Source organism: Dicentrarchus labrax, unplaced genomic scaffold (genome assembly GCF_905237075.1).
Source record: "Dicentrarchus labrax unplaced genomic scaffold, dlabrax2021, whole genome shotgun sequence".
Lineage (NCBI taxonomy): Eukaryota > Metazoa > Chordata > Actinopteri > Moronidae > Dicentrarchus > Dicentrarchus labrax.
In genome coordinates this window covers 21,315,868-21,341,481 of record NW_026136701.1, presented here as the reverse complement: position 1 = coordinate 21,341,481, position 25,614 = coordinate 21,315,868, and the positions used below count along the sequence as shown (strand labels likewise).

At 39.7% G+C, this 25,614-nt stretch overlaps 2 protein-coding genes across 2 annotated transcripts in view; one reads left to right on the top strand and one right to left on the bottom strand.

Moving 5' to 3' along the window:
* The window catches only part of pigk (phosphatidylinositol glycan anchor biosynthesis, class K), a 32,368-nt gene extending 25,455 nt beyond the window's left edge, over positions 1–6,913 (bottom strand). The window contains exons 1-7 of the mRNA XM_051423033.1: positions 6,765–6,913; positions 6,505–6,558; positions 6,316–6,407; positions 5,063–5,198; positions 3,573–3,684; positions 2,188–2,284; positions 499–616 (exon numbers count right to left, since the gene is read on the bottom strand). Of these exons, the coding sequence (XP_051278993.1) occupies positions 499–616; positions 2,188–2,284; positions 3,573–3,684; positions 5,063–5,198; positions 6,316–6,407; positions 6,505–6,558; positions 6,765–6,830 (675 nt within the window). The 5' untranslated portion in view covers positions 6,831–6,913. The remainder of the gene's footprint in view (positions 1–498; positions 617–2,187; positions 2,285–3,572; positions 3,685–5,062; positions 5,199–6,315; positions 6,408–6,504; positions 6,559–6,764) is intronic.
* Positions 6,914–9,100: 2,187 nt separating this feature from the next.
* The window catches only part of ak5 (adenylate kinase 5), an 80,914-nt gene continuing 64,400 nt past the window's right edge, over positions 9,101–25,614 (top strand). The window contains exons 1-5 of the mRNA XM_051422303.1: positions 9,101–9,442; positions 10,821–11,007; positions 13,246–13,413; positions 16,703–16,875; positions 21,897–22,010. Coding sequence (XP_051278263.1) covers positions 9,383–9,442; positions 10,821–11,007; positions 13,246–13,413; positions 16,703–16,875; positions 21,897–22,010 — 702 coding nt within the window. The 5' untranslated portion in view covers positions 9,101–9,382. The remainder of the gene's footprint in view (positions 9,443–10,820; positions 11,008–13,245; positions 13,414–16,702; positions 16,876–21,896; positions 22,011–25,614) is intronic.

Sequence of the window (25,614 nt, the reverse complement as noted above, 5' to 3'; positions counted from 1 at the left end):
AGAAAGCTTCTAATTTCTAGCTGTTGACCAGCAATTTACCGGCTGCTTACTGATGAGTTTTTAATGTTTCCAGCTGAGTCGTTTTTTAAAACAAGAAAGCTTTATGATAAAAGACTGAGACTGAAGCTAGCTGTCCCAGGCAAAAAGATAATAAACAGAAGAGCAGCCTTGTCTTGCATGCCAGTGTAGAGCTAGTCAGTCCTGGTTTTATTAGTATAATAAAGAAAAATCACACTGATATTTGGCTTCAACGTAATGCTGTTTGGCTGCTTAGCTTACGATATTAAGCAGGTGTTCAGCTTCATTGTTTCATTGTTTTCCCCAAATCCAATAAATATCCTTTATACATGGATATAAGGAGAATTTGTATTATGGGGTGAGTAAGTATGAACATAGCTTTGTCTTCAGCTGCAATGTGCTATCAAAACCACAGCGCTTATTAGAAAACTGATTGATGATTTTTAATTTATCTCCCTGATATGAGGGCAGGTGACTCACCGACAGAGAGTCCTCTCCAACTTGACTGCTGGCCAAAGCCATGAGGTTTGGAGAGTAGAACCTCTCATACATGGAGGCGCCCTGACAGGTGTCAATGATGAAGAGCAGCTCATTGTACCTGGAGACACACACACAGACACACACACACACAAAAAACAAAAAAACACAACACACACACAACACACACACACACACACACACACACACACACACACACACACACACACACACACACACACACACACACACACACAAGATCGTGTACATTCTTGAACAACGAGAGAAGACACAGCTGGCATATCACTCGTCCATTTATTCCAATAAAACCTGGTGTCACACAAACCTTTTAACCATCTTTCATATTGCAGTTGCCATGGCGACCAAGAACAGCTTCATTCAGTCCCTCTAAAAACACCCACGCACAGTTTTCTCCCTCTCTTCCTCCCTTCCTCCGTCTAATAAAGAGAAATTTCACCTAAACTTTTTTTCTTCTGTTTAAGTAAACATGATAAGATTTTCATATCCAGTCGACTGAATTGCGGCGGTTTGGGGACGAGGAAGGGACCTGGCCAAGTCTCTATGGTGACTCTAATTTGGCAGTTCAAGCCTGCAATTATCACATCAGCATCAAGGCTGGCGTTACTAAGCTTTTATCTAGCAGCCTGGGGTAACTGACTGTAACCCAGACACTCTCTATTGATAGGTTTGGAGGACAATAGAGACGCTGGTAGCAGAAAGCCCCTTTTGCTCATTTAGTGTCTTGCGATTCACAATTTAAGCACAGCAGCAACTGAAAAGGCAACGGATTCCCTTTATAAAAGAGTTTATAGAAGTGTCTGTCCTTCATAAGAGGTTGTGTTAATATATGTATAGCAGTTATTCCCCTGCTGTTACAGTGGCATATGATGTGTTATGTTAGTTTCACAGAGCATCTATGGAAACGTTCAAGGTAGTTTCAGAATTCTGTTAAATACTTTATACAAAGCTGTTATAATCAATATGTTTATATTGAGAATGGATCAAATGACATTTGAAAGGGCTCCCTCATAGTGAACCTATAGAGATTATCCACATATTCTGTAATTCCCCGCAGCTCCATGCAGCATTTCAGAGTCTTTCAGCTCATTGTTTTTTGTTTTTCAGCCGGCAACTTTACTGTTTTGGTTCCTCCTCACTGCTCTCGTCACATTCGTTTTCAGCCCTGTTGTTCATGTGTGTTAAGGCCCCTGTGGCATCATCATTCATCCCAAAAAGCTTTTTTCACCGACATCTTCTGGTTGAAGGTTTGTAGTAACACTAAGGTGTGTGCTTTTGCACTTGTAGCCACATCAAACAGCTATTTCACTGTGTACTGACCACACCTTGAGTATACATCACTACCGCATCACTGGGTAGTGTATGAGCGAAGGGCAATTCTGTGCCATCAAAACAGTGTATTTTCTATTTCCCTGAATCCTTGTGTTCCATTAACAGACCATCTTGTCCAGAGAAGTTCCACCGGAAGATGTTTTGTACGCATAGGTTGCTACGTTTCATGCTATTTAATGTTTTTTGACATGCTGCACAGCTAATTGGCCCTCATGGGAAAACAGGGAAGTGGACTCACAGTAGGAGAAAGACACAGTATTTGATGTCACTTCAAAAGACCCTTTTCCATCTTATCCCTATATCATTTTCCAGTTTATTTACCTTCTTTTCTGCCACATCTGCTCAAAAGCATCGGCCAGTTCCACATTACTAATCTCCTCAGAGTCCTGGAACTTCAGAAAGCCGTTCCCGCCATGGCCTGTTAGAGAGACACGTTTTATCAATATCATCACATTATATTAATTCATAATGATTCATAATGCAAAAATATGATATAGAATGGAAAATTGCCAGATGAAACATGAGAAGGACTGGCTGGCAGCTGTTCACACTGTTTGGTAGAAACAACTGAAACTCTGCTACAGCACAGAGGACTGTGGCTCCATTCAACCACAGATGAATGAGATTAAATAAGTGTTTGAAAAAAATAGATCGTTTTAAACTATATATATCTTTAAAACAGATCACAAGACTGACACATGACTCGCAAGACACGATAAAGCACCAAAGTACTGCAGAAAATATGCTCTGACAAAAACACAATATATATATATATAAAAATGCAGCATAATTTTTTGGGCCTTTTGGCGTTCACTTTGTTGAAACAGTCAGGAATTGAGAACCAGATTGAAATTGTCCAGTCCATTGGAATCGTGAACCTCAAAGCTTATCAGCTCCTTTATCAATGCCAGGGGGTTTTTCTGACAGTTGCACATTGCAAAACAATGATGTCACACAATGGCGTCTCTGCTGCTGGAAACAGGTTGAGTAGATTTTTTATTTGACTAATAAAACCTGAAAGGGAAACAATTGCTCTACAAATATTCTTTCTTTCCATCCATTTTACATGATGACAGATAAGACTGTTGCTACGGTTAGCTCTCAGACTACAGCCTTTTATTCTGCTCTGCTTCTACACTGTGTTCAGATTCAGAGATGATAAAACAGAAAACCTGCGTACGCCTCCTTTTTTTTTTTTCTACACACAGAAAATTGACCAGGAATCAATAGGAGTATCGATACAGAATCAGACCAATAAGCAGAATCAACAACAGCACTGGAATTATCTTCTGAGCCAACTTGATTGTTTTGAGGAGTTTTTTCTCATTCGTAAACAGGACTTACCAAACACAGACAACCTTGAGCCGCCTTTAGATACTATACGAGTACCCCAAAATGCAAATAAGTCTAAGTAGTGCCATACTGTCACTGTTTCTTGCTCTTACTATGTAGCATTTCCTGCAGTGTTTTATAGTGGAGGTGGGAGACCTCACATAAAACAAAGACCAGCTCTGCTGTCTTCATAAAAGTGAATAATGACACATTAATCTTTAGAGAAAAATAGATACTGTAGGAAAAGTTCATACACACACAAAATAAATTGCAATGCTTCATCCCTAAAATATCTCCTAGCACTGAACATTGCACACTAATGAAGTATAAGAGTGTAAGTGGAGTATGTGAGTGTAGATTTGACCTTTAGTTACCTGTCAGGTATATGAGGATGTTGCTCCGGTCATCAGAGAGGAGGCGTTTTGAGCGAGGAGTGCTGGGCGGGAGCCTCCCAGTCAGAACACGCAGGAAGTTCTCAACTGTTACCTGAAACATTGACAGGACACAAAACAGGTTTTCATAACCTAGCATGGACTGGAAGGGATAAATTATACAATGTACATCTTCTTACTAAAAGCACATAGACAGTAGGGCTGCACAATTAACTAAAATATTATCCAAGTTATTATTCCCACATAATCTGTCAAAATAATTTGCAACGTGATGTTTTTTACCGTATTGTGCAGCCCTGATAGACAGAAGTCTAATAAAACAGTGAGACTGGGACTGTCAAAAAACATAATTTCACCAGTCAAAACAATAACCCATCTCACAAACTAAACTTTTCATCTGCATCAGTAGGGTCAAAACAAGGTAACTGCTCTACTTATCTTTTAATTAAACTGTGAAAGTCGATTACTCATTGTATTCTTTTCTTATTTTTCTCCTTTGTCAGCTTTTCTTGCATGTGATTACTGTTTCACAGCAAACATGGATTTGGCAGTGCTGCGTTTATTCATATTTAAAAGACCAGCACAAAGAGAAGTAAATAATCAAAAACAAACAGTGATAAAGAGTGGATACACCAGTGAGGCTCTGCTTTGCCATAACAAACAAAACACGTGGGTGCTCCTCTATTTGAGAATGCATTGGATATCAAGTCATTTCCTGCTCAACACACAGAGCAAACACTGGACAAACAGTGTCGACCTTAGCCCCCTCCACTCCCCTCCTGCACCTGCATAATATCTGATGTTATATGTATAGTTTTTATAAAGCAGGTAAAACATTTTATTTTGTTGTCTTACACACCCTTTTACCAGTCCTTTCCTTTAAGGATATAATATGTAACATTTACATATTAAAAAACACACAAAAAACACGAGATCTATGTTATATATTTAGTTGAATTGTTCACTTACATCATCCCAAATGTTTCCAACAATATTCAAACTCAGAGATAATTTTATTCAGGTAAAGGCGTGTTTTACCAGTCACCTGTCAATGGAGTCAAATTCTCTTTGTGCATATGTTGTTGTTGTCTGCCATAACTTGACTCTTTATCCAGTCTTAAGCCACATTATTACGATACAATTTTGTAGATCTTGGTTATTTTTAACTATATATTTTAATTGGATAAATGATCGACGTTAGCAGCAGCTCGGAGACCAGGAGAAGCTGACTGTTCCTAACATTTAAAAGCAGACATGCTGGTTCAAAATGTAACCAGTGCGGTAAGAATTTACTTTGCTTCCAAGAAAATGTCATAATTTTGATCAGCCATCAAAATACCGTCACCTGGAAAATGTACTGAACTGTGTTTTTTACACAATTTAAACACATTGTAAAAAGATTAACTGACCTACTAAGAAAGACATTTTTATAGTTGTGTGTGTGTAACTGCCTGACTGCGATGTGAACCAACCTCATATCCTCGGTAGTCCACCTCCACATCGTCACCGTACACATTCAGCTCCATGTTCTTGTGGCTAAACACTGTGGCGGGTTTGGGGTTTCTGTGGTTACAAGCCATGTCGTCAGCCAGCATGAGAACTATGTGGCTTGAAAAAGAGAAAAAAAAAAAGTGTTTGTGTTGTCAACAACATGTTGGAGTGCTATGTTATGTAGTTAAATACCATTAGTGTGAGGTTGAGGTACTTTACATTGCAGTCATATTGCAGACACTTTTGTACAAAGTGGCCTACATTTGTTTCTTCCACACACACACACACACACACACACACACACACAAGGAGCAATTTGGGGGTTCAGTATCTTGCTCAAGTCAAGTCAGAAATATTTTTATTTTATTTTTTTGGCCTTTTATTGCCTTTATTTGATAGATGCAGCTGAAGATAGACAAGAAAGGGGAGTAAGAGAGGAGACGACATGCAGCAAAGGGCCGCAGGTCGGATTCGAATCGATTTCTGCAGCAAGGACTCAGCCTCGGTACATGGGTCGCCAGCTCTAACCACTGAGCTAACCGGGCGCCCTTGCACAGAAATAATTTGACCAATTAATGACAAAGCAGTAGCATTTCACCAGTATGTGCTTTAAAAGCAATAACAATCATCAATCTTCATAAGAATCACACTGCTCTTTTAAACTGTGTTCTAACCAGGGTGAAGAGGCCTCTGAAGATATTTGTACTTCTAGCTGAGGACAACCCTAACAGGAGCTTCCTGGTAGCCCGAGAGGAACGCCTTCTGTATCCTCAACATCCCCAGTTCAAGTATGGCAAGGGATCTTCGCCACATATAATCCATTTGTCTCTCACTCTCACGTTTCCTGTGGCTTTCTACAGCTGCAGCCTGTTTAAAGCAGGGTGACCCAAATAAAGCAAGCATAATGAAAGAAGAGCTTGATGAAGATGTGACGGACATGTAATGCTTGTACTCGAATTGTTGTGCACTCAACGACGTGTGCGAGTGTGCACACAGAATCATAAACTATGTTTCTCTTCATATAAAAACACAGTCGGACGATATACAACAGTAGTGATTGTACAAATGATCAGCAGCCTTACTGGTTAATATCTGATGTTTGAGAAAAGGCTTATATCTGCTCCTAAACATCAACATCTCATCAAAAAAAATAGATTATTCAGCAGCTTTCTGTGCCTATAGATTAATATCAGCACTGGATATCTGAAGAGGACAGAGGTTGTATCACAGTCACCTGTCAGGAATCCCCAGCCTCTTAACACTTCTGTAGACTGACAGAGTATTGGCCACATGACGGTAGTTGAACCAGAATCTGGATGTGCACACCTGAGTATCAAACACATAAACACAAATGGGATAAATGAATGTAGAAAAACTGAATTAGCATGCACTCAGCAAAGATGTTACACCAATGAATACTCACCAGCACAGCCCAGTTGTTAGTATGGCCACTGCTGAAGAACTGCCCCGCATTATCCTTAAAAGTAGAGGAAGATTTATGCATTTATGTATTTTTTGTTAATCTGGTTTCGACTCGTGCAAGCAACCTGACTTCATCACCAAAACAGCTAGCATGACAGCACAGGAGGCTAACGTGGGAGCGACATTTCCGTTCAAATTCAACATAAAACAAGACAATTGGCGGGATATTCAAGCTGCATGGAAATAATAAGTTGCACTCACCTCGATGTTAATGCTGTTCGATAATAGGTATGTGGAAAATAAGCTCAATAAAGTGAGTATTTTCATTGTGCAGCACTGTTAGCTGTGTGCAACAAGGAACTGGAAACTGGTGGCTCCGCCCAGGAAAAGCTTCCGGTGTGGGGACCTTTCAAAATAAAAGCTGCGGTATGGAGAAGGTGAATGGAATAAAAAAAAAAAATTAAAATTATTGAAATTATTGTTTTCAAACTTAAAATAAAATGGATTATGGGTCAGGAGATCATTTTGGTCTACTCATGTACATAATCATACTAATTATATATCCTCCAATACATAAAGTGCCCATAAATTATACTGTAGCTCACATACACATTCACATACGGTAAATGCAAAGCACAAATACAATAAACAACATGAATGCAATGTAAAGTAAGAGAAAGAAAAAATAAGTAAATAAATAAATATGCAAAACTCTAAAGTAGTTGAGAGGATCATTATAGTACAAATGTAAATCATATTAATTGATCTCATCCCTGTCTTTTTTTTCTTTTTTTTGTGGAAAATGTGGAAAAATATGAGATATTGGTTAAAACAATAGTGTTTTAATTACCTTAATACTGGATCAGTGCTCAAGTCAAGACTACTAGTAGAGGCTGTATGTGGTTAGCAGATGATGCAGCACGTGATTGGCTTATCGTTAAATGGACAGATAAGGAATGTGTCCGGAAGTGAACAAATCGATTTCAAAGCTAAAATTAAGAGAAGGAAGCTTTCAACTGTACTAAATGTTTTTATATTCCTACAAGGTCACCATCAGCCCCGAGTCATGTCACCCAAAATCAATTTAACACTTTTTTATTGTGTTATTACAATGATTGGTTTGGTGTTCTTTGAGTGGTTTTGCATTATGTGGCAAAGTAAGACACATACGGGTTAAAGTACACAGCCGACTTGTCTCAGAGTAATTATTTGGTTTCATACACTGATGAGAGAGAAAAAAAAAGCAGATATCAAATGAGGCTGACAGCCTATTCAAATGCCCTCCCTAGCTAACTGGTCAAGGCCATTGTAATGAGAAGTGACAGTGATATCAGGCAGCAGATGTCAAAATGCACGTCATATTACTGCTGAAGTAGCCTTGGGAGCCCTGCAGTAAAGTGAAGCTATGAAAAAAACATATCCTTCATGCAATTCTAATGTAACATTACAGCACAGCATGCAGAAGCTCTGGTGGTAACACAGCATCAAAATCAGTTTTGACACACAGCAGGCGCCTTAACTGGTCTGCCAACCGTTTAATCATCCAAACGTCTCCTTCTGTTGCTGTTTGACCTGCAGCATCGCTCCCTTTACCTACACAGGGCTCATCGTTTAATGCTGTCCTCCAAATGCATTACATTAGAAAATGAAAAAGCATAGTTCTCATATGAAATAGATCTCAGTCGCACAAATCCAATCATTATTCCATTTTCAATCCATAAATTAGCGTTGTACTGTCAGGCTGTTTTGTCCTCTGCAGTGACTGATTCATGTATGAAACGTTATTCAAATGGAGGGATCCTCGCTTTCTAACACACACACAATGGCACTGAACTAATCTAAAGTTGTTCAGTGATGTAACCAACAAGGAGACTCAAAGTCAACTGTCCAGTTGTCAAGAGGATTAGTGGCCTATTAGGATCAAATCCTGTGGGACAAACCAGGAAATCAAACGGGCCTATGTTGCCTAAAAAAAGCCCAGATCATGTAACCACTCAACTTTTGAACTGTTTCCATGCATAACCCAAACTAAAGATATACATTGTTATGCCAGTTAAGTGATGACCTGCAGCCAAACACACCCAGCTATGTTAAGTGGCTCTGGTGGATTTCATTGTTTCAGTCTGGGATTCGGTTAGTCAAATATTTTAGGTTGCTTGTGTTTTGGTTGTGGTAAAGTTATTTTCTATAGTTTTATTCTGTGGGGGAAAAAACACCCTAAAATAGTGCCAAAATGTTGAAGGTTCATTCTTGTACTTGAAAACACTGGGTTGAAAAGAAGGGATATAAAAATAAGCACAGCGAGGCTGTGAGACATGGTTAAAAGCCTTTGAAGCACAAAGCAAGTGGACCTTGTGTTTATATTTTCAAAATGGTTAAGGTTGCTTTATAAGGAAAACCAAAATATACACCCTAACCCAAACACCCCATTAAAAGCCCATATAGAGAATCCTAATTATAATGTGCATTGTCAATTAAAACATCATCACCAAGTTTCCAGACTGACTGTAAACTTGTGAACAGAGGCGGTGCGTGCGTTTTTTCTTTTTTTTTTTTCTTGGCACAGTGCGTAAACCTCTGTGCCAACGTCGAGGCAAACACTGAGTGAGTGCGTGCTGGAAGCGGAGCGCTGTAGGAGGGAAGACGGACGCGAGCCACGCATCCGCATCACAGAGGAGGAGGGTGGCGAGGTGGCATCGCCCGCAGGAATCCAGTTGTAAAGTCCACACACGAGGCAAAAATGCACTGAGGGGGATAAACTGTGTGGAGCTCGGTCGTTCACCAAAGATTACCTTACGGCACTGAGACATCTGAAGGAGAAAAATATAATAAATAAACGCTCCGGACAAGTTGTGATTTCAGAGGAAATCCGACTGGAGATGAATACCAACGATGCCAAGGAGTATCTTGCGCGGCGGGAGATACCTCAACTATTTGAGGTGAGAGATGGTGTGTGTCTGTGTGTGTGTCTGTGTGTATTGTGTTAATGTGCTTTTTTTTTTACACAATACACTTACAGATTGGTCTCATTCAGCGAGGCTTTGCAAATCGCCTGTCAGAGTCCTGATATGTGGGCTAATACAGCTTGTTATGGTTGATGGAGGAGCGAATGTGCGCGTCTCTCTGAAAGCGCACTTCTTGATTAAAGCAGTGGATGAATGAGATGGGAAACCCTACTGATTTATCATTTTACAAACTGCCTCCTAAAACTGTGTTTTTATAGTAATCACCATTAGTCAAGCTGTAATTACACAAAACAGACCGTTTCAGTCCCCTCGTTTGCATAATTTGCTTTTAATTGAGGTGCGAGGCAGCCTATACTGTTCTCAAATGGAGACTGCGTTGCTTTATCATGACAAATGGAAATGAATACTGTGACATAGTGCGAGAAATAAATCAAAAATATGCTCATATGGCACTTAACTAAAGGAATATTTGTGCTATATTGGTGGCAGGCAGGCACAAACATACTGTAAAGAATGAAAAGATGTCTAGAAATGAAGGATAGGATTAATGTAGTCTATACAGGAATATGATGGGAATATTATACCATTAAAAGTAACACATGCTATAAAGTACGATAAACCTGCATAAACTGTCTATTACGCACAGATAAATATAATAAAGTATCATTAGTGCTCCTGAGGGGATAGCAAATTGGCCCTTCCACTTAATTAGACTCAATCCCAAAGTGCAGTGCAGCTAATGTATGCAAGCAATCACTGCTTGTTTATTTACAGCCTGTTCAAATTACATTGAGCAGTGAAGTGACACATCATCATCAAAACTGCAGCGTAATTTCACTGCTTACAATTGCCTCCCGTATAAAGGTGTATTTACTATCAATCAACTAAATAAGCACATCAAATTGTTTTCCATTGGGAGAAGCTTTATGTGTTCCCGCTGCTGGTGGAGGGAGCTGTCAGTGAGGACGGGTGGAGATGGAGTCCCAGAGGAAGGTATTGTTTTGAAACACTCAGGGTCGAGGGGGACAAGTGTCACACAAACATACACTTGACTTGTGTTTTGGCTTGGAGTCTGTTCTCACATTCATCACAGTGGTTGGCTCTTTTCCTTGGCAGTAACAGGTCATCAGAGTTCTGTGTTTATTTGCCGGGCCGAGTCCAATTTCATGGGTTTTTTCTGACAAAAATGGGGATGTTCTGTCCCCCCGGTGGAGCCCCTCCAAGGCAACCAGATATGTGCTTCAAAACTTCACCTCATTAAGACGAGCTGTTCACCGCCGCCACACTGTCACAGAACAACACCTCATAACAAAGACGTAGTGATCGCAGAACAAACATTGTTTTTCTCCAGAGCCTGCTGACAGGTTTGATGTACTACCGGCCCGACGACCCCATCGACTACTTGGAGGGCTGTCTGAAGAAAGCCAGGGAGCTTGGTGGACCAGACAAGGTGCGGTGGGATACCTTCGTGGGCCAGGAGAAGAAGTCCCTTCCCCCTCTCAACGGTGGCCAATCACGCAGGTCCCTCTTCAGAAATGGTGAGCAGTGAATGCTGATTGTACAGGGTAGTAGAAACACATTAGAGCTGAAACAATTAGGGAGTTAACGGTCCAGTGTGTAACATTTAGGAGGATCTTTTGGCAGAAATGGAATATAATATTCATAGGTATGTTTTCATTAGTGTATACTCACCTGAATATAAAAATTATTGTGTTTTCATTACTGTTAAATCAAATGGTTTTGCTGGTCGCCTTCCTTAGAGACCACCACGTTGAATCCAGAATACACCAAACATTGGCTGTAGATTGGGATTTTCACGTTTTTGTGAGTTTCTGTTCTCATTCCCAGGTCGCCAAATACAAACGTGAGTGGTGTTCGGTAGATTGCAATCTGTAACTTCGCCACTAGATGTCACTAAATCCAATCCAAATATTCTTTAGGTTGTTGTTAAAGACCTGCAGGCTCTCATTCTCTCTAATTCTACTCATTGGAAGTCTGGTTCATATTTGTCTGTTTACTTCTTTAATTAGGGGCAAAGAAAAGGCTGTCTGCTAGGAGCCAAAATGTATTTTTTGGCATTTGACTTCTATTTTTTAGGGCACTGGCAGCAGTACATCATCATCTACTACATAACCGCGACCACAGCGGCTCCCTGTTTCGACAGGAAAGGGTGTGTTGACATTTTGTATTGTACCCTCACAAACCCCGTTGTAGATAACGCTGTTAAAACTACTTTTGGAAACACTAGTAGTAAAAGACTTTTAGAGCGTGGTGAGATAGGAGGCTTTTTTCTGCTGTTTGAAGCGCAGTTGTGTGCATCATTACATCATTGGCACATGCTTTTAGTTTCCAAATTGTGCCAGAAGCCTTTGTTGGGATACCAGAGCACCCACGAACACAACACGTCCAAAACACCAGCTACATTGTTTTGAAGCATCCACTGCTGCTTCCAAACCTGCAATGTTCAAAAACAGAACCCAGTGTGCAGATCTCAGCCTCGAACACAACAGTACTGCCTTCACTGACTTGTGGATTTGTTGGCAGCCTGTTACCATACAGTAAAAGACAGTGTGGTTAATCATTCACATGAGACCAAAAATGCTCTCCATTCATCAGTTATCTATTCCAGCTGTGGTTTCCACTGGGTCCAATCAATGTGGGAAGGACTGCAGATGCAAAACTTAGTTTGAATGTGCAGAGGAAAGTTGACTTCAACTACGGCTCTCCTATGCTAATGACATTAGCTATTTGCATTCTTTCAAGTCTATTTTAGAGTCAAACATTTACTTCTTTGTTTGATGATTTGTGTGAAGCAAGGCAGTAACGTACACAGGAACTACCATGAGAATAAAATAGAACAGAGTTACGTGTGTGTGAGTACAAATATGTTCACCTTTTAGATTACAGGCTTATCACTGACGCCACACAATCATGCCGACATGAAGAGATGATTTTTAGAAAAGAAAAATCTTTACAGTCAAGACGTGCATCCCACTTCTCTTAATATATTGTTAAAAATGCATGCAGGCTTTGCCAGATGCTTAGCTGCTGGGAACTGCAGCCTAATCAGAGACTACTGTGTCCTGCGATTCGCCTCTCGGCTGATAGCTGAAGCTCAGATCTGTCATGTTTCAAAACGTTTCCTGGAAGGGTGTGATGCTTTTCGCTTATTATCTCGGCCTCAGTGACTGTTCAATGTGTTAGAAATGTTTAAGGGGTAAAAGCAAACCTTTAGATTCAGGCAGGTAGGGCAACATTAGCTTTTGCAACCTTCTGTGTGTTCTGATCTTAACAAGCTCTTGTGTGTTTTGTTCAGTTTCACCTCATCTCTGTCCTCGTCAGACTGAATCTCCAGTACATATATTGTCAGTGATAGAATAGCATCACCAATAGCATTCTCATCCTTACAATACTGTGGTTTTTTATGTGAAGTATAGCATCTCTGCTTCCTTGGAATACAGTTATTTGTTATTCATTATAATCAATGCTTTCATCACCAGAGACAGTAGTATAATTACTGAAGTAAATGAAGCATTGAATTCATCACAGTTTTACTTTCTTGTTGTTTTTTTCTGCACCTATAAAGTCATCGACAGCACAAAATTACAGCAGGATTTGTCTGACAAACTCGTAGATCATGGATGAGTCACTTTCTTTCTTAGATATTTAACTGTGAACTTAAGGCTTTGAAAGTAAATATTTCAATACTCAAGACAAAAGCAGACTAAGTGGTTCTCATCTATATCTTTGTGTTTGTGTGTGTCTGTGTGTGACAGTGTTGCCCGACAGTCCCAATTTTCCCTACAGACGGTATGACCGGCTCCCTCCCATCAGCCAGTTTTCCATCGAGAGCGACTCGGACCTGTCGGAGACGGCGGAGCTCATAGAGGAGTACGAGGTGTTTGATCCCTCCAGACCGCGGCCCAAAGTCATCCTCGTCATTGGTAAAGGACCAGCACAACACACGAAAACACAAACACTACAACTATAAATATGAAGTGCCCTTACACAACACAAGAATGGAGAAACTGAGGCCAAAATAAAAGACAGTCTATTTACAGTTTGAAGCACTCATCTGGATTCCTGCTGACTCATGTTTTCCATTAGATGAGACAAAGTAAAGGTCCTTCAATAAGTAAACAGGGCAAAACAGTGTAACCAGTGTCTCTGTAATGCTTCTGATGAGAACTTTATTCATTTATATAAAAGGGTCAACAAAAATACAAAGCAGAAGTTTATATTTGCCTCGCTTATCTAAAAATAAATAGCCTGGATGGGAATCTACGAATCGGGAAGTGTGTGTGTGTGTGTGTGTGTGTGTGTGTGTGTGTGTGTGTGTGTGTTGTATATACACAGTGTGTTTTTCCTGGTATTTGAACGTAGCTCCGCCTCGCTCTGTTGATATCAGCGGGGGAGATCTTCTTGCATGTCACTCACTGTGTTAGACACTCACGCTCTCCTAATCTGATTTCATTGATGGGCGGGCATTAACCTGTCAAATGCATTCATTAATCCTATAAATTAAGTTCGGCAGCTGTTCTATAAGAGTAATGCTGGTTGAGCCGGACCAACAAAGACTGCTATTTATAAACCCTCTTGAAAATAGTTTATTTAAGGTTCCCATGTCTGTTAAAAAGCTCTTAAAAACCCCTCTCTGACAGCCTTCTGCTACAGCGTGTTTTGCTTTTTGGTGTGTACCTGAGATGTTCACACCGTCCATAGTGTGGATGATAGTTTTTTATCCTTGCAGCACAAAGCCAGTTCCTATCTCGTCTTTGTGAACACATTGTGCCCTATTTTAAAGGGAAAACAGGATGGCAGCAGCTGTCATCTCTTTGGAGGATTGAGGCAAATGTTTTGTCTGTCAGGTTTGCAGAGACAGACAGACTGACAAAGACACGTGTGGTCAGGAGGAAGCTGGGACTGGGTCATAACAAGTTCATTATGAAATACTCAGATGTAAGATAAAGTGCACATTTGCTAAATAAATGTCAGGGTATCTCTCTCTTTCTCTATACTGCAACAATTTCTAAGAATATTTTCTTAAATCTATGGGTCTTGTCCCTAATATCATGACTAATTGCATTTCGGTGTTCCAGTTCGAACATCCCAATATTGCACACATCTCACAACGCTCACCGGGACACTTAAACTTAACAGAGCCATTGTTAACATTATACGTTGCACCTATGAAAAAGTAAAAATGTCAGCAATGAAAAATATGTCCCTTACAAATAGAAATAAAATCAAAATCTCAGCTTGGAGCCAAACTAAGTAGGAGATGACAGTCTTATAATAATTATCCTTTTTGAAAACATCAGTGTGCTAGATTGTGCACATATTTTAAAGGAGCAGATCAACATTTTGGGAAATGCATCTACTCTTGCCGAGAGCTAGATGAGAAGATCGATATCAATCACTCATCTGTCCATTAAGCTACAGCCAAGAGATGGTTAGCTTAGCTTAGCATAAAGACTCTAAGCCCTCTAAAGCTGACTTGTTGCCCTTGAACAAAGCCAAGCCTAGCATTTCCCCCTTCCAAAAACATGAGCGTGGTATTGAGCTTCTCGAAGGCAATTGGGCGTATTTGTGAAACTATCCCTTTTAAGTTGAAATAAGTTTATACAGAATTATGAGTGGCACCCTCAATTCCCCTTTAACCTTTTTGGTATTGAGCAGCAGTACTAAATAATAACACTAGATTTGACCAGCCTTTTGCTAACAACTATCAGCTGACAGAAAGTTGATATTAAATGAGTTTCACATGCTTTTTCTGTTCAAACAAACAAAGCAACCATGAATAATAGACTAAGCCTCATCTCTAAAGGCCTCAGTATGCTTCAAAGGAACTAGGTCGTATGATGTGTCGTTCCTCCACAGCGGGGTAACGAGCCTGCTGTCATAAAAAGTAGTGTCACACAATGAATTTTTTAAAGGTGAAGAAAGGTGGACAGTCCCCACTCATCGTTATTCATTGTCTTGTACTTGGTTATACACATGGAAAAAGACGGAGGTAGTTGTGTAAAGGCAGAGACAAGAAATTCAGAGAGAAGTCCAAACTGTGCCTACAATGACACCTCTGCATACCTGACTAATTGCTGAGTAATGATTGGTGGATCAGGCATAGCTTCAACATTTCCAAATGTTAAATTCATCCCATCCAAACCTGTCCAATTTCTGATTATTAACCCCAACTCTAAGACGAATGCAGAGACAGAATACCTGTAGTATACTTTATACAGAAGTACGATCATCATCGGAATTCAATAGACCAAATGATATATTAGTGACCAGTGATTTGTAATCTTCTCCTCATCCCTAAAAAAATTTATCATTTCTGACAGTAACACCACGATGGAATAAATTACCCACACAGCTTGTTCTCCGACTAATTTCACTTCACTCTGGCCTGGCTTTGAACCAGGAGCGGTTGGAGCGGTTGACATTTCTATGGTAACAGTAGCATCTCCTCCTGAAATCCTGGAATGAAACACAGTTGTCTAACAGCAAAGCAACATTCAGGTTGTCAGATGGCTTTTACAGACACTTGTCATGCCTTTCACGAAGTGACAGCTCGTATAGTGTGCCTATCTCACACCATTAAGACATAAATGATGACTAGATTCCTTATGGGCAAATTCTTTCTAAAATTTCAACTTAAAGACAAGCAGGAAGGAATTATGATATTTTTATGTGTCAGATTCAGTTGTTACGGCTAACGTGACCTATACAGATAAAGATGTTTAATAAACTATGCAGTGTAAAGCAAAGAGCTGTCTTCTCCTGTTGATGCTCCTCTGCACATCCTTTAAAAAAAAAGAGAGGATTTCTTAGCAAATGTAGGAGGTTCACACATACCTTTGTCTCATCTCCCCCCCATCATCCAACCCGCCCCCACATGCCCTTCTCCCCTGCATACATTTGCAAAACACACAGAAGCAGTAACACACAGTCATGCAGAGACAACCACACAGTCACAAAAATGGGCAAACACAAGCAGACACACACACACACACACACACACACACAAAGTCTCACATAGTCTGGGTTTCTCTCACTAATACACACTAGCGCCTACGCTAACACACCCACACACATAATGTTTCACACTCACACAGACACATTTCACACACACGACAAAATCTCTCCCAAAACATCAACAGCTCTCTCTCTCTCTCTCTCTCTCTCTCTCTCTCTCTCTCTCTCTCTCTCTCTCTCTCTCTCTGTGCCTAGGTGGCCCTGGCAGCGGCAAAGGAACACAGTGCTTGAAGATTGCAGAGCGCTACGGCTTCCAGTACGTGTCTGTGGGCGAGCTGCTGAGGAAGAAGATGATCCACAACGCCACCAGCAACAGAAAGTGGAGCCTGATTGCTAAAATCATCACCAACGGAGAGCTGGCACCACAGGTAGCAGAGAAACAGAGGGGGAGAGGGGGTGACAGTGGAGGAGTGTGTGTGTGTGTGTGTGTGTGTGTGTGTGTGTGTGTGGACACAGGGAGAATATCAGAGGAAGGATGAGCGCTGAGTGTGTCCAGTCACTCGCAGGTCATTATCTCAGTGTGCATGTAATAAGGGCCTAATTACCAGCATCCAAATCACAAGCGTGGTGGAGAGAGGGATGCTTATCCATCTTATTAGCATCCTTCTCTGCAAGATAATGACTCTGCTCAGAAAGAAAATGGGCACAGACCCCCTGTGGTTGTTTGTACTCCAATCATTTAAGCACTATGTATATAATGCATATCATGCCCCTTTCAGTATGTGCTTGAAATTACAACTTTGATTTAAATTGTACATAATCAAGGACAGAGGGAGGACTAAACCATAACACAATTACATAAATAACTATTGAGGCAGTTTTCATGTTCAAGCCCATTAACTATGAATCAAATAGAAAATGCATTGCTGCTAATTATTTGCTAAAGACAAAGCCTACATGTTTTTTGAAGGATTTCCTTTTCATCTATTTAGGTATAAAAAAGCCACATGCAGAGACTTGAAACTGATTGCCAAGATAATTTAATTGCCTTTATTTATTTATTTTTCTTCAAAGAAAGATCAACACATGGTGATGCAGTTGGATTTCAAACCCATAATGTGGGATAAAATACTAACTACACTTAAAAGCATTTGACTATATCCATCTATAGATAGATGGATAGATATAGGCTTTCTTAAGTGAATGGAGCTGCCTCAGCTGTCATTTCCATCATAGTCAACCACCTGTTATCATGTGACCATATTTCCATGCACTGTAAGTTTAAATTGCTGAAGAAGGCAGTGGGATATAGGCAAAAGCTCTGGAAAAATCTAGTAAATGCACCTTCTATCTAGTAAAAATGAGTTTAGAATATTTTACCTCACATACAAAAAAATGTGTTGACTCAAGACCAAAAATCTTTTTATAATGCAAGAAATTAGAGGACTTATTCTTTTTGTTTGTCCTTCAGATTTACTTTAATGACAATTAATGCAACCTTATAACTCTTAAATATCAGGTGTTGGAGGATAAGTCAATCCACCATTACAAATACTTTTCTAACACATGAGACAACTTTAACAAAAAATAAAGATGAAATATTTACTGCGATTGATTTCATATCATGGGCGGCAAATTTCAACTCTCTAAAGCTTAATTTCAGTAGTCTCGTGACATGAACAAACACCAGCAGGAAATTAATAATAGTGATAACAAACTTAACTGTATAGCTCTTCAAAATAAAGTTTATTAAAGAGGAAGAGGTCCAATTAACGAAGATTATCCAAGTTTATGAAAAATTGTTTTTAGTAGAAATCTACAGGCAGTCACTGAGGTAGTGGTTTTAATAGTGGACCAGGAGACTGTTAGCAGACAGTTGTTGCAGAATCAAGCATTATGGGCACAATGCTCACAAACGTACGCTGCAGCCGGACCAGATCGGAATTCAATCTAAAACTTCTTTTGTGCTTTAAAAATGTGCAAAGCAGACATGATTTTAAATTAGCTTAAAGATGCAAAACCACCAGTCTTAATCCCATATTATATGCATTCTCCATTCACCTGGGTCATAGTCACATTTAAATTAAAGTCCTTGTAAGCCTCTTTTGGCTTCAGTGCAGTGCATGGCCCTGTGTAGACTAATGGTGTACGTATGTCACTACTGCTACTTTGGTTAGTGGTTTGGATTCTATAAGGACCAGATAAACAAAGGATAAATCAGGGAGATATCTTATATACAAAATGGTATGAAACAAAGTTAAGTGAGTGATTAATTCTGGTTGTCTGGATACATTTTGATTTACATAATGAAAACTCCTGAGAGGGTGGTGTCAGCATAGGCACCATGATGCATTGTTGTTGCAGCCAGGCACCTGCATTGTGACTGGCAGCTCTTATCTCGGGTCGCCACTCATGAATTATCTTCAGTTAACTGCTCACCTCATCAGTTATCATCTCTTTCTTGCTTGTCTGGCTCGACATCGCCCTTGTCCCTTCTGGCTGTTCACCAGCTGTCAGTCCAGGAACCGGTGAGATAAACACCAAAGGAGGCCAAGCTGCAGACATATTAGATATGATAAAGTGACTTGTGGCTGTTAGGCATTTCATTTCCTGCCATGATTAGTTCGAATTTGGTTTCTTAATGATTCTATATGAACTGATGAGAGGAAGAGGTAAAATACCCTTGCGTGTATGCGAGCACTGACGACAGCATTGCTTGTGTAAATGTTGTTTTATGATGTGTTGACTGACACGCTGACTCAGGGTCATTTCATTGATTTTATTCTCCCCTTTTATACCGTATGATCCACATAGCTATATTAGTTATCGATTTAATAAAGTGTTTGGTTGACTAACACCTTTCTTCATGCCAATAACAGAAATCAACGCCTGATTTAATTTTGTTAGCCTGTCAGTCAATAGTACATTTTGGGTGTTTACTTTGGGAGTTATGTTTTTAGGAGTAAATTAAAGGAATAGTTTAATATTCTGGAGTAATCTGACAATATATATCCATCCGGTAATTATGAAGCTACAGCTGGAAGACCGGTAGCTTAGCTTAACAGAAAGACTGGAAACAGGGTAAAACATTCAGTCGGGTCTGATGTCACTTATAATGTGTTAAGTAGTGTTTTTTTCTTGCCTTTGACAAAGTCAGACCAGCTGTTTCCCCTTGTTTCCAGTCTTTATGCTAAGCAAAGCCAACCGCCCGCTGGATGTAGCTTTTTTTAGCGTATACACATGAGTTTCGGTTTTCTACTATAACCCTAGAAAGCAAATAAGCATTTCCCAGAACATCAATATTCCTCCTTATTAGTATTTCTATGATGTAGACATTTTTGTCTGTCAGTAAGCTGAGGAAAAAGTCATTCATGCATTTCTTCTTGTAGCCTGGAGTACTGTAACTGTGCTCAGCTGTGCCCTTCAGTGCTGCAAAATTAACAATGACAATAGGAATCCGTCTGTCTGTCTGTCTGTCTGTCTGTCTGACTGTCTGAAGAGCCATCGTTCGTCCGAATGACTTCACACTTGGAGGGTGTACGGGTTAAAAACTGAGGGAGTTCAGGGTCGAGTGTGAAGTCGATCGGATCTTGAGAACGCTGCAAGCACCACTTTGGGGGGCCATGGAATAGACCTTTTTCACAGCAGCCATACTGATATGAAATAGTTTATCCAATTATTTTATATGTATGTATATATACTATTCCTACTATTTCATGTCAAAATGGCTGCTGTGAAAAAGGTCTATTGGCCCGTTCTGAAGAGGCACACCCTGTACAGGCATTGCATTAGTGATTCAACAAGAACAAACACACAGTACCACTTCACTGATTCTCAGCCAACAATCAAATCAACTTGAAGTTCTTGGTGTTTGTCTGTAACTCGCTGAGAGGTCATGTGACTCAGTATATTTCTGAACTTCTGTTCCCTCAGAAATCCCACAGGTCTCCTCACTAGAGGATCTTGGATGTCTAACAGTCGGGTCTAAAATTAAAGACTCATAGCACTTTTGCTTTCTCATCATCAGACTGTGGAAAAATCTTTATGTTTAGATGGTTCAGCAGCACCCAGTGCCTTTTAAAGACCCAATTTTCTTCACAGCATAATAAAAACTGTGTACATATTCCATACTAGATACTACAATATTAGTTAGTATACCAGAAGTTTATGTACTTTACCAATGAGCTGAATTTGGAGCAAGACATTTATGCCCTACATAATTATGTTGAGTGGAAAAATGTTCCGTATGTGTTCATACCCTACCCGACTTTTTGATGAAAATGTGTCGCATATGTTAGACTGCACGTGGGTGAGATTTTTGACACTTGAATGATTTATTATCATTGTGCATCATCTACCAGTACTGTTCACTATAGAGTAAACTACTGAGTGCACTGTATAGGGAAAAGGGAGATATTTCAGATGCAGCTTTAGTGATGATTCTCTCCAGCTGCTTCTGCTGTATGATTGCTGGTATAGTGTTAGATTAGATTAGTTTGTCTCTGCAGGAGTCAGAGATGATTGTTTGATGCCTTGCATTCTTGTGAAAGCTCAGAATTTGAGCCATGCTGTGGATCAGAGGCCTTTTCTTAGATTCTCTTTTCTCATTTTATCTTGCACAGATACATTAATCTGTTTGATGGAATCTAGATTAGATTTAATCTCTGTGTAGTCTGTCGGGCCACTGCTCTTATTCTGTGGGTGGATGGGGGAAATTAAACGTCTGTGCTACTCAGCGTTGGGCACAGCCACAGATGTTATTTTTAGATCGAAAGCATTGCTCACGTATCTCTGCCATATCGTATGATGCATTCTGCCTGGAGAAATACATTCGAACATGCTGACCTCCTCCATCCAGGAGGAAGTAATTGATGCTAAAAGATGCTGGCACTCTGTGGCCTCAAGTACAGTCAAAACAGTCGTTCTGCTGCCTTCAGATATATTAAAGTACAATTGTATAAACATATTAATTATATTGTGGAATAACTCTCATGGCTTCCCATTCACCTTATTTATGACTCTAAATCATACTCATTCATTTTCAAGGTGTTTTAACTAATCTACAACCTTGATGAATCTACATTGCAACAACATTAACGAAACTAATCTTCCTCATGCCATTGCTGAAAGAGCAGACTGTAATTATAATTACAACTGTTAACTTTTTTTGCTTTATAATATGTAGCTGAAATGTTCTAACACTAGTCGCCCACTTGGAGGACTGCTCCCATTGTTTGTGTGAAGTGAAATGTGAGATTGGAAAGCCAGAAATTCAAGCATCTGGCTAATTGTTGAGTTATTTGTACTGATCAAAAAAACCCAGTGAATTTCCTGCTGGTTTGATGATAATTTGTTATCAAGCAGTAGAAATCTTGCTTTGACATTTACACACAAACTGGGGAATTGAATGATGATAATTATGAATCATGTTGCTTTCACTGTTCTCCAGGAGACAACAATAACTGAGATCAAGCAGAAGATCATGAAGATCCCAGAGGCTAGTGGTATTGTCATAGATGGCTTCCCTCGAGACGTCGGACAAGCCCTGTCCTTTGAAGACCAGGTGAGTCCAAATGTGGAAGATTGCCTCTAAAAGTGTTTTCATACTTTGTCCAGATGCTTGAGTCCCTACTTACAGAAGCCGAGAACAACCGTGCTTGCAATAGTTTTTTTTTTTCCCGATATCCTGGGTTAATTTATCTTATATTCTCAAGACAACCAAAGGCCAATTTCTCAAGGTAACGAAAATATTTATGATGAGAAAACGACTTTTGTTTTGTTTTGCGATCACAGGATAATTATTGAGAATTTAAAAATGAGCGTTTGGTTCATTTGATTACACCTGATTTCAGCCTTCAAGATCACCATCAGACTGTAGGGGAGGATTCATTACTAAACTCCACAGAGTTGTTACCAGAATGTACATCTGAGAATTAATATAAGCTATGCAATACTGGCGAAGATTGATATTTATTGAATGAGCTCAAACATTCATGCAATGCAATGCAATGCTACTTTTTAATGCACTTTTTCCTGGCTGATGGCTCATTTTGGTCAGTATGAAAATGAATATTAACTGACACATTGCATGTCATCCATGCATTGTCCATTATGTTGAACCAATTGATATGCTATCCATGCATGCTGCCAAACAACCATTTGTTTTCTTGTGATATGGGGTTGATTATCCCATTATAATTAACGTGTGATCTCAAGATAACGGCATTTAAAAGAAGAACTGCGACCACATTCCCGGCTTCTATACATTCTTAAATATTTCAGAATTTTAATGTTTTCTTCGTTCAAATTTAAAGTAGACACTGCAGACCAAAACCTTGGGGCTATAATTGTTGTTTTATGTGATAACAACCACCGTTAATGTGTCATTTAGACACATAATATGTTCAACAGCATATGTAGCAGCTGGCTTTCACAAGCAAACAGTCTCAGTACAGAAAGAGGGACGCCGCCCTCAGTGAAGGATAAGGAAAAAGGGTGTGACATGTAAAGGGTGCATAATATTTTTGTAATCTAATTATAGCATCTTGAATAGAGATTCCTAACTATATTGGACACCAAACTACTGTTTATCTCCCTACTCACTACAGTACAGATGTTTCAATCTGTGACCGGCTGGAACACATGACATTTTTCTTTTGGCATCCAGACAACTTTCAGAGTCACTGTGGTTATTTTTTGATGTAGACACAGTCAAGGTTCTTATCAGTCTGTCCAGCACACACAAAGAGTCATTCAAGTGGCACCTGCTACAAGCCAAATATGTAAATGAGTTGGTCGCACACCACACACTGGAGCTGCTATCCCTCAGGTTTTATCTCCAATAGCGTGAGATCTAAGGATGGCAGCTTTGGTTGCTCTGTGATCTGAGTCACACCGCCAGGGTTTGATGTGTTTGATATCAGGTGCTGCACAGCACCTACGGGTCACTGTCGGGGCATTTAGACTCTTTTACAAGTTGTAAATATTGAATCAGTTTATAAGTTAATCTGAAAAGTTTTGCTCCTCAACTAAGTGATCTCCCAACTGTGACAAATTCAAATTTAAAGTAATTATAATATTTTTGCATCTGTTCTGCATCTGTGCCAGTTGAACTGAGCATGAACACATCATGTTTGTGGAAAGAACATATAAACTTAAGGCCGTTTCCCAAAGCACTAGTGACTGACATCCAGCATTGTTAGAAGACAGACACAATGTCAATTGTTTCTCTGTCAAATCATTGATAATGTTTTCCTTTGTCAACAAGCCTACGTAGCATTGGTTATGTAGCGCTGGCAATTTAATCTGTCTGTATCTTTACTATATTGAACATTTGTGAGGACCCATCATGCTGTTCAGTTTGTATTCCACTTGGAAAATGGAAACTAGTTAACTAGCCTGGCCTGCTAATGTCAGCACTGATTCAACACCTCATTCGACACTCATCAGCAGATCCTGCACAGCTCATGGTTGTATTTATCCCTATTGTTGTTGTATAAAGTAGAACTGGATAAAGTGTTTGAGGCAGGGATACGTTCTTCGCTATGAAAGCAGGATGAATGATGAATGCATTGGCAAATGATGAATGCACACACACCAGAGACCAGAGACAGAGCCAGCTAACTTCTGGTTTATCCTTCCACTAACTTGAATGTGGATAAAATTATTTAATCATGCGGCACTTTCCAAATGTTATCGGACCAAATGGATCAGATTCTGTTCGTTAAACGAGTCATTTGCCAGGGTTTTGACGTTCCAAAAAATGTATTCACCATTTCACAGCTGCTTCTTTCAAAATGTAAGTCGTAAAAGTATTTTTGAACGGCTGAAGTTTTAATAACACAGTCTGGCCACAATGTTAAATTAGCCCAGTACATTTCCTTGGAGCTTGGCTCGTCCCACATTACAAAATATGGGCTGGTCTTGCTAGCATAAGCTCTGTTGGACTTTAAATTAAAACCCCTAGAATACTCTTGAGGACCCCTTGGGTGTTGTTGATATAATGAGGAATGGTGTAATTTCATTATTATCTAATTTATCAGAACTTATATGAAGAAAAAGTTTCACATGAGAATTTCACTATAACAGATATAACTAACTGCAGAGGTGCTTTTAGTTCAGTTCTAGTTCAGAAACATAAATTTCCCCATTCGGATCCCTAGAGCAAACTCTCAACAACAGGCTCTGCAGCCTACAGTGATGTTTCAGAGGCCAAGCTTTCAAAAGTACCGACTGATGGTATTTTTGTATTAATGTTTTATTTTTACATGGACAGATAGACTTTGTGGCGTTATCAATCAGACATTTGCATCTGAAATGTTGATATAAACCAGTCAGTGTGCTTGCAGTGTCAGGTTGGCTGTTTGATCTGGTCTGGAGAGTGTAATATTTTATCACTGCAGTCAGCATTGACCTTGAACTCACACAGTTTGTGCTCATAATGCCAAATGAAACACTGTCTTTCCATTTTGCTGCCCAGTGACTGCTCAATGTTCCTGAAATGAACCAGTAGTGGCACATTGAGAAAAGGACTTTGATTGGCAGACTGGCTCACTGTCTTTGTGTTGTCAAGCATTCGTCCTACTAAAGTGTCCTTGAACACCTGGCAGCTGCCATTCTGGATAAGCTGATCCATTTCATGGGGATCAATAAAGTGCTACCTGCCAGTTTCCTAAGACAGAACAAGAGTGCATTTTTAGAAGCCATTTTCTATGAAAAGTCGCAAAAGCGACTGAAAACATCAACGTCAATATCAATTTGCAATGCAAGGACAATAAACAATAAAAAGCCCTTATACAAATGCTATTCTAACAACACAGAAGCTATGATATTGTATAGCATCGTTTTTGCCTAAACTGGAGCCCCCTAATGGAAATTTATCCTTTACAATTGAGTGGCCAATTATGTGACAAAAAGGTCGATTGCTTTTAGAAGGATTGATCCCTTTTATCACATTTAGACTTGCTTAACATTTATCAACTTTTAAATGAGCACTCAATGACTTTTAGAGTGCGTGGGGAATGGGTCCATCTGGTTCAGTGCGAGTAAATCCTGACCTTTTAATCTGGTAATCTTAGCTGCGTTACAGGGAACGTGGGAGAACATCAGAGTCTCAAGTCCTGTTTGGACAGGATTAATATTCGAGAAAGAGGTGAATATTTTGACAA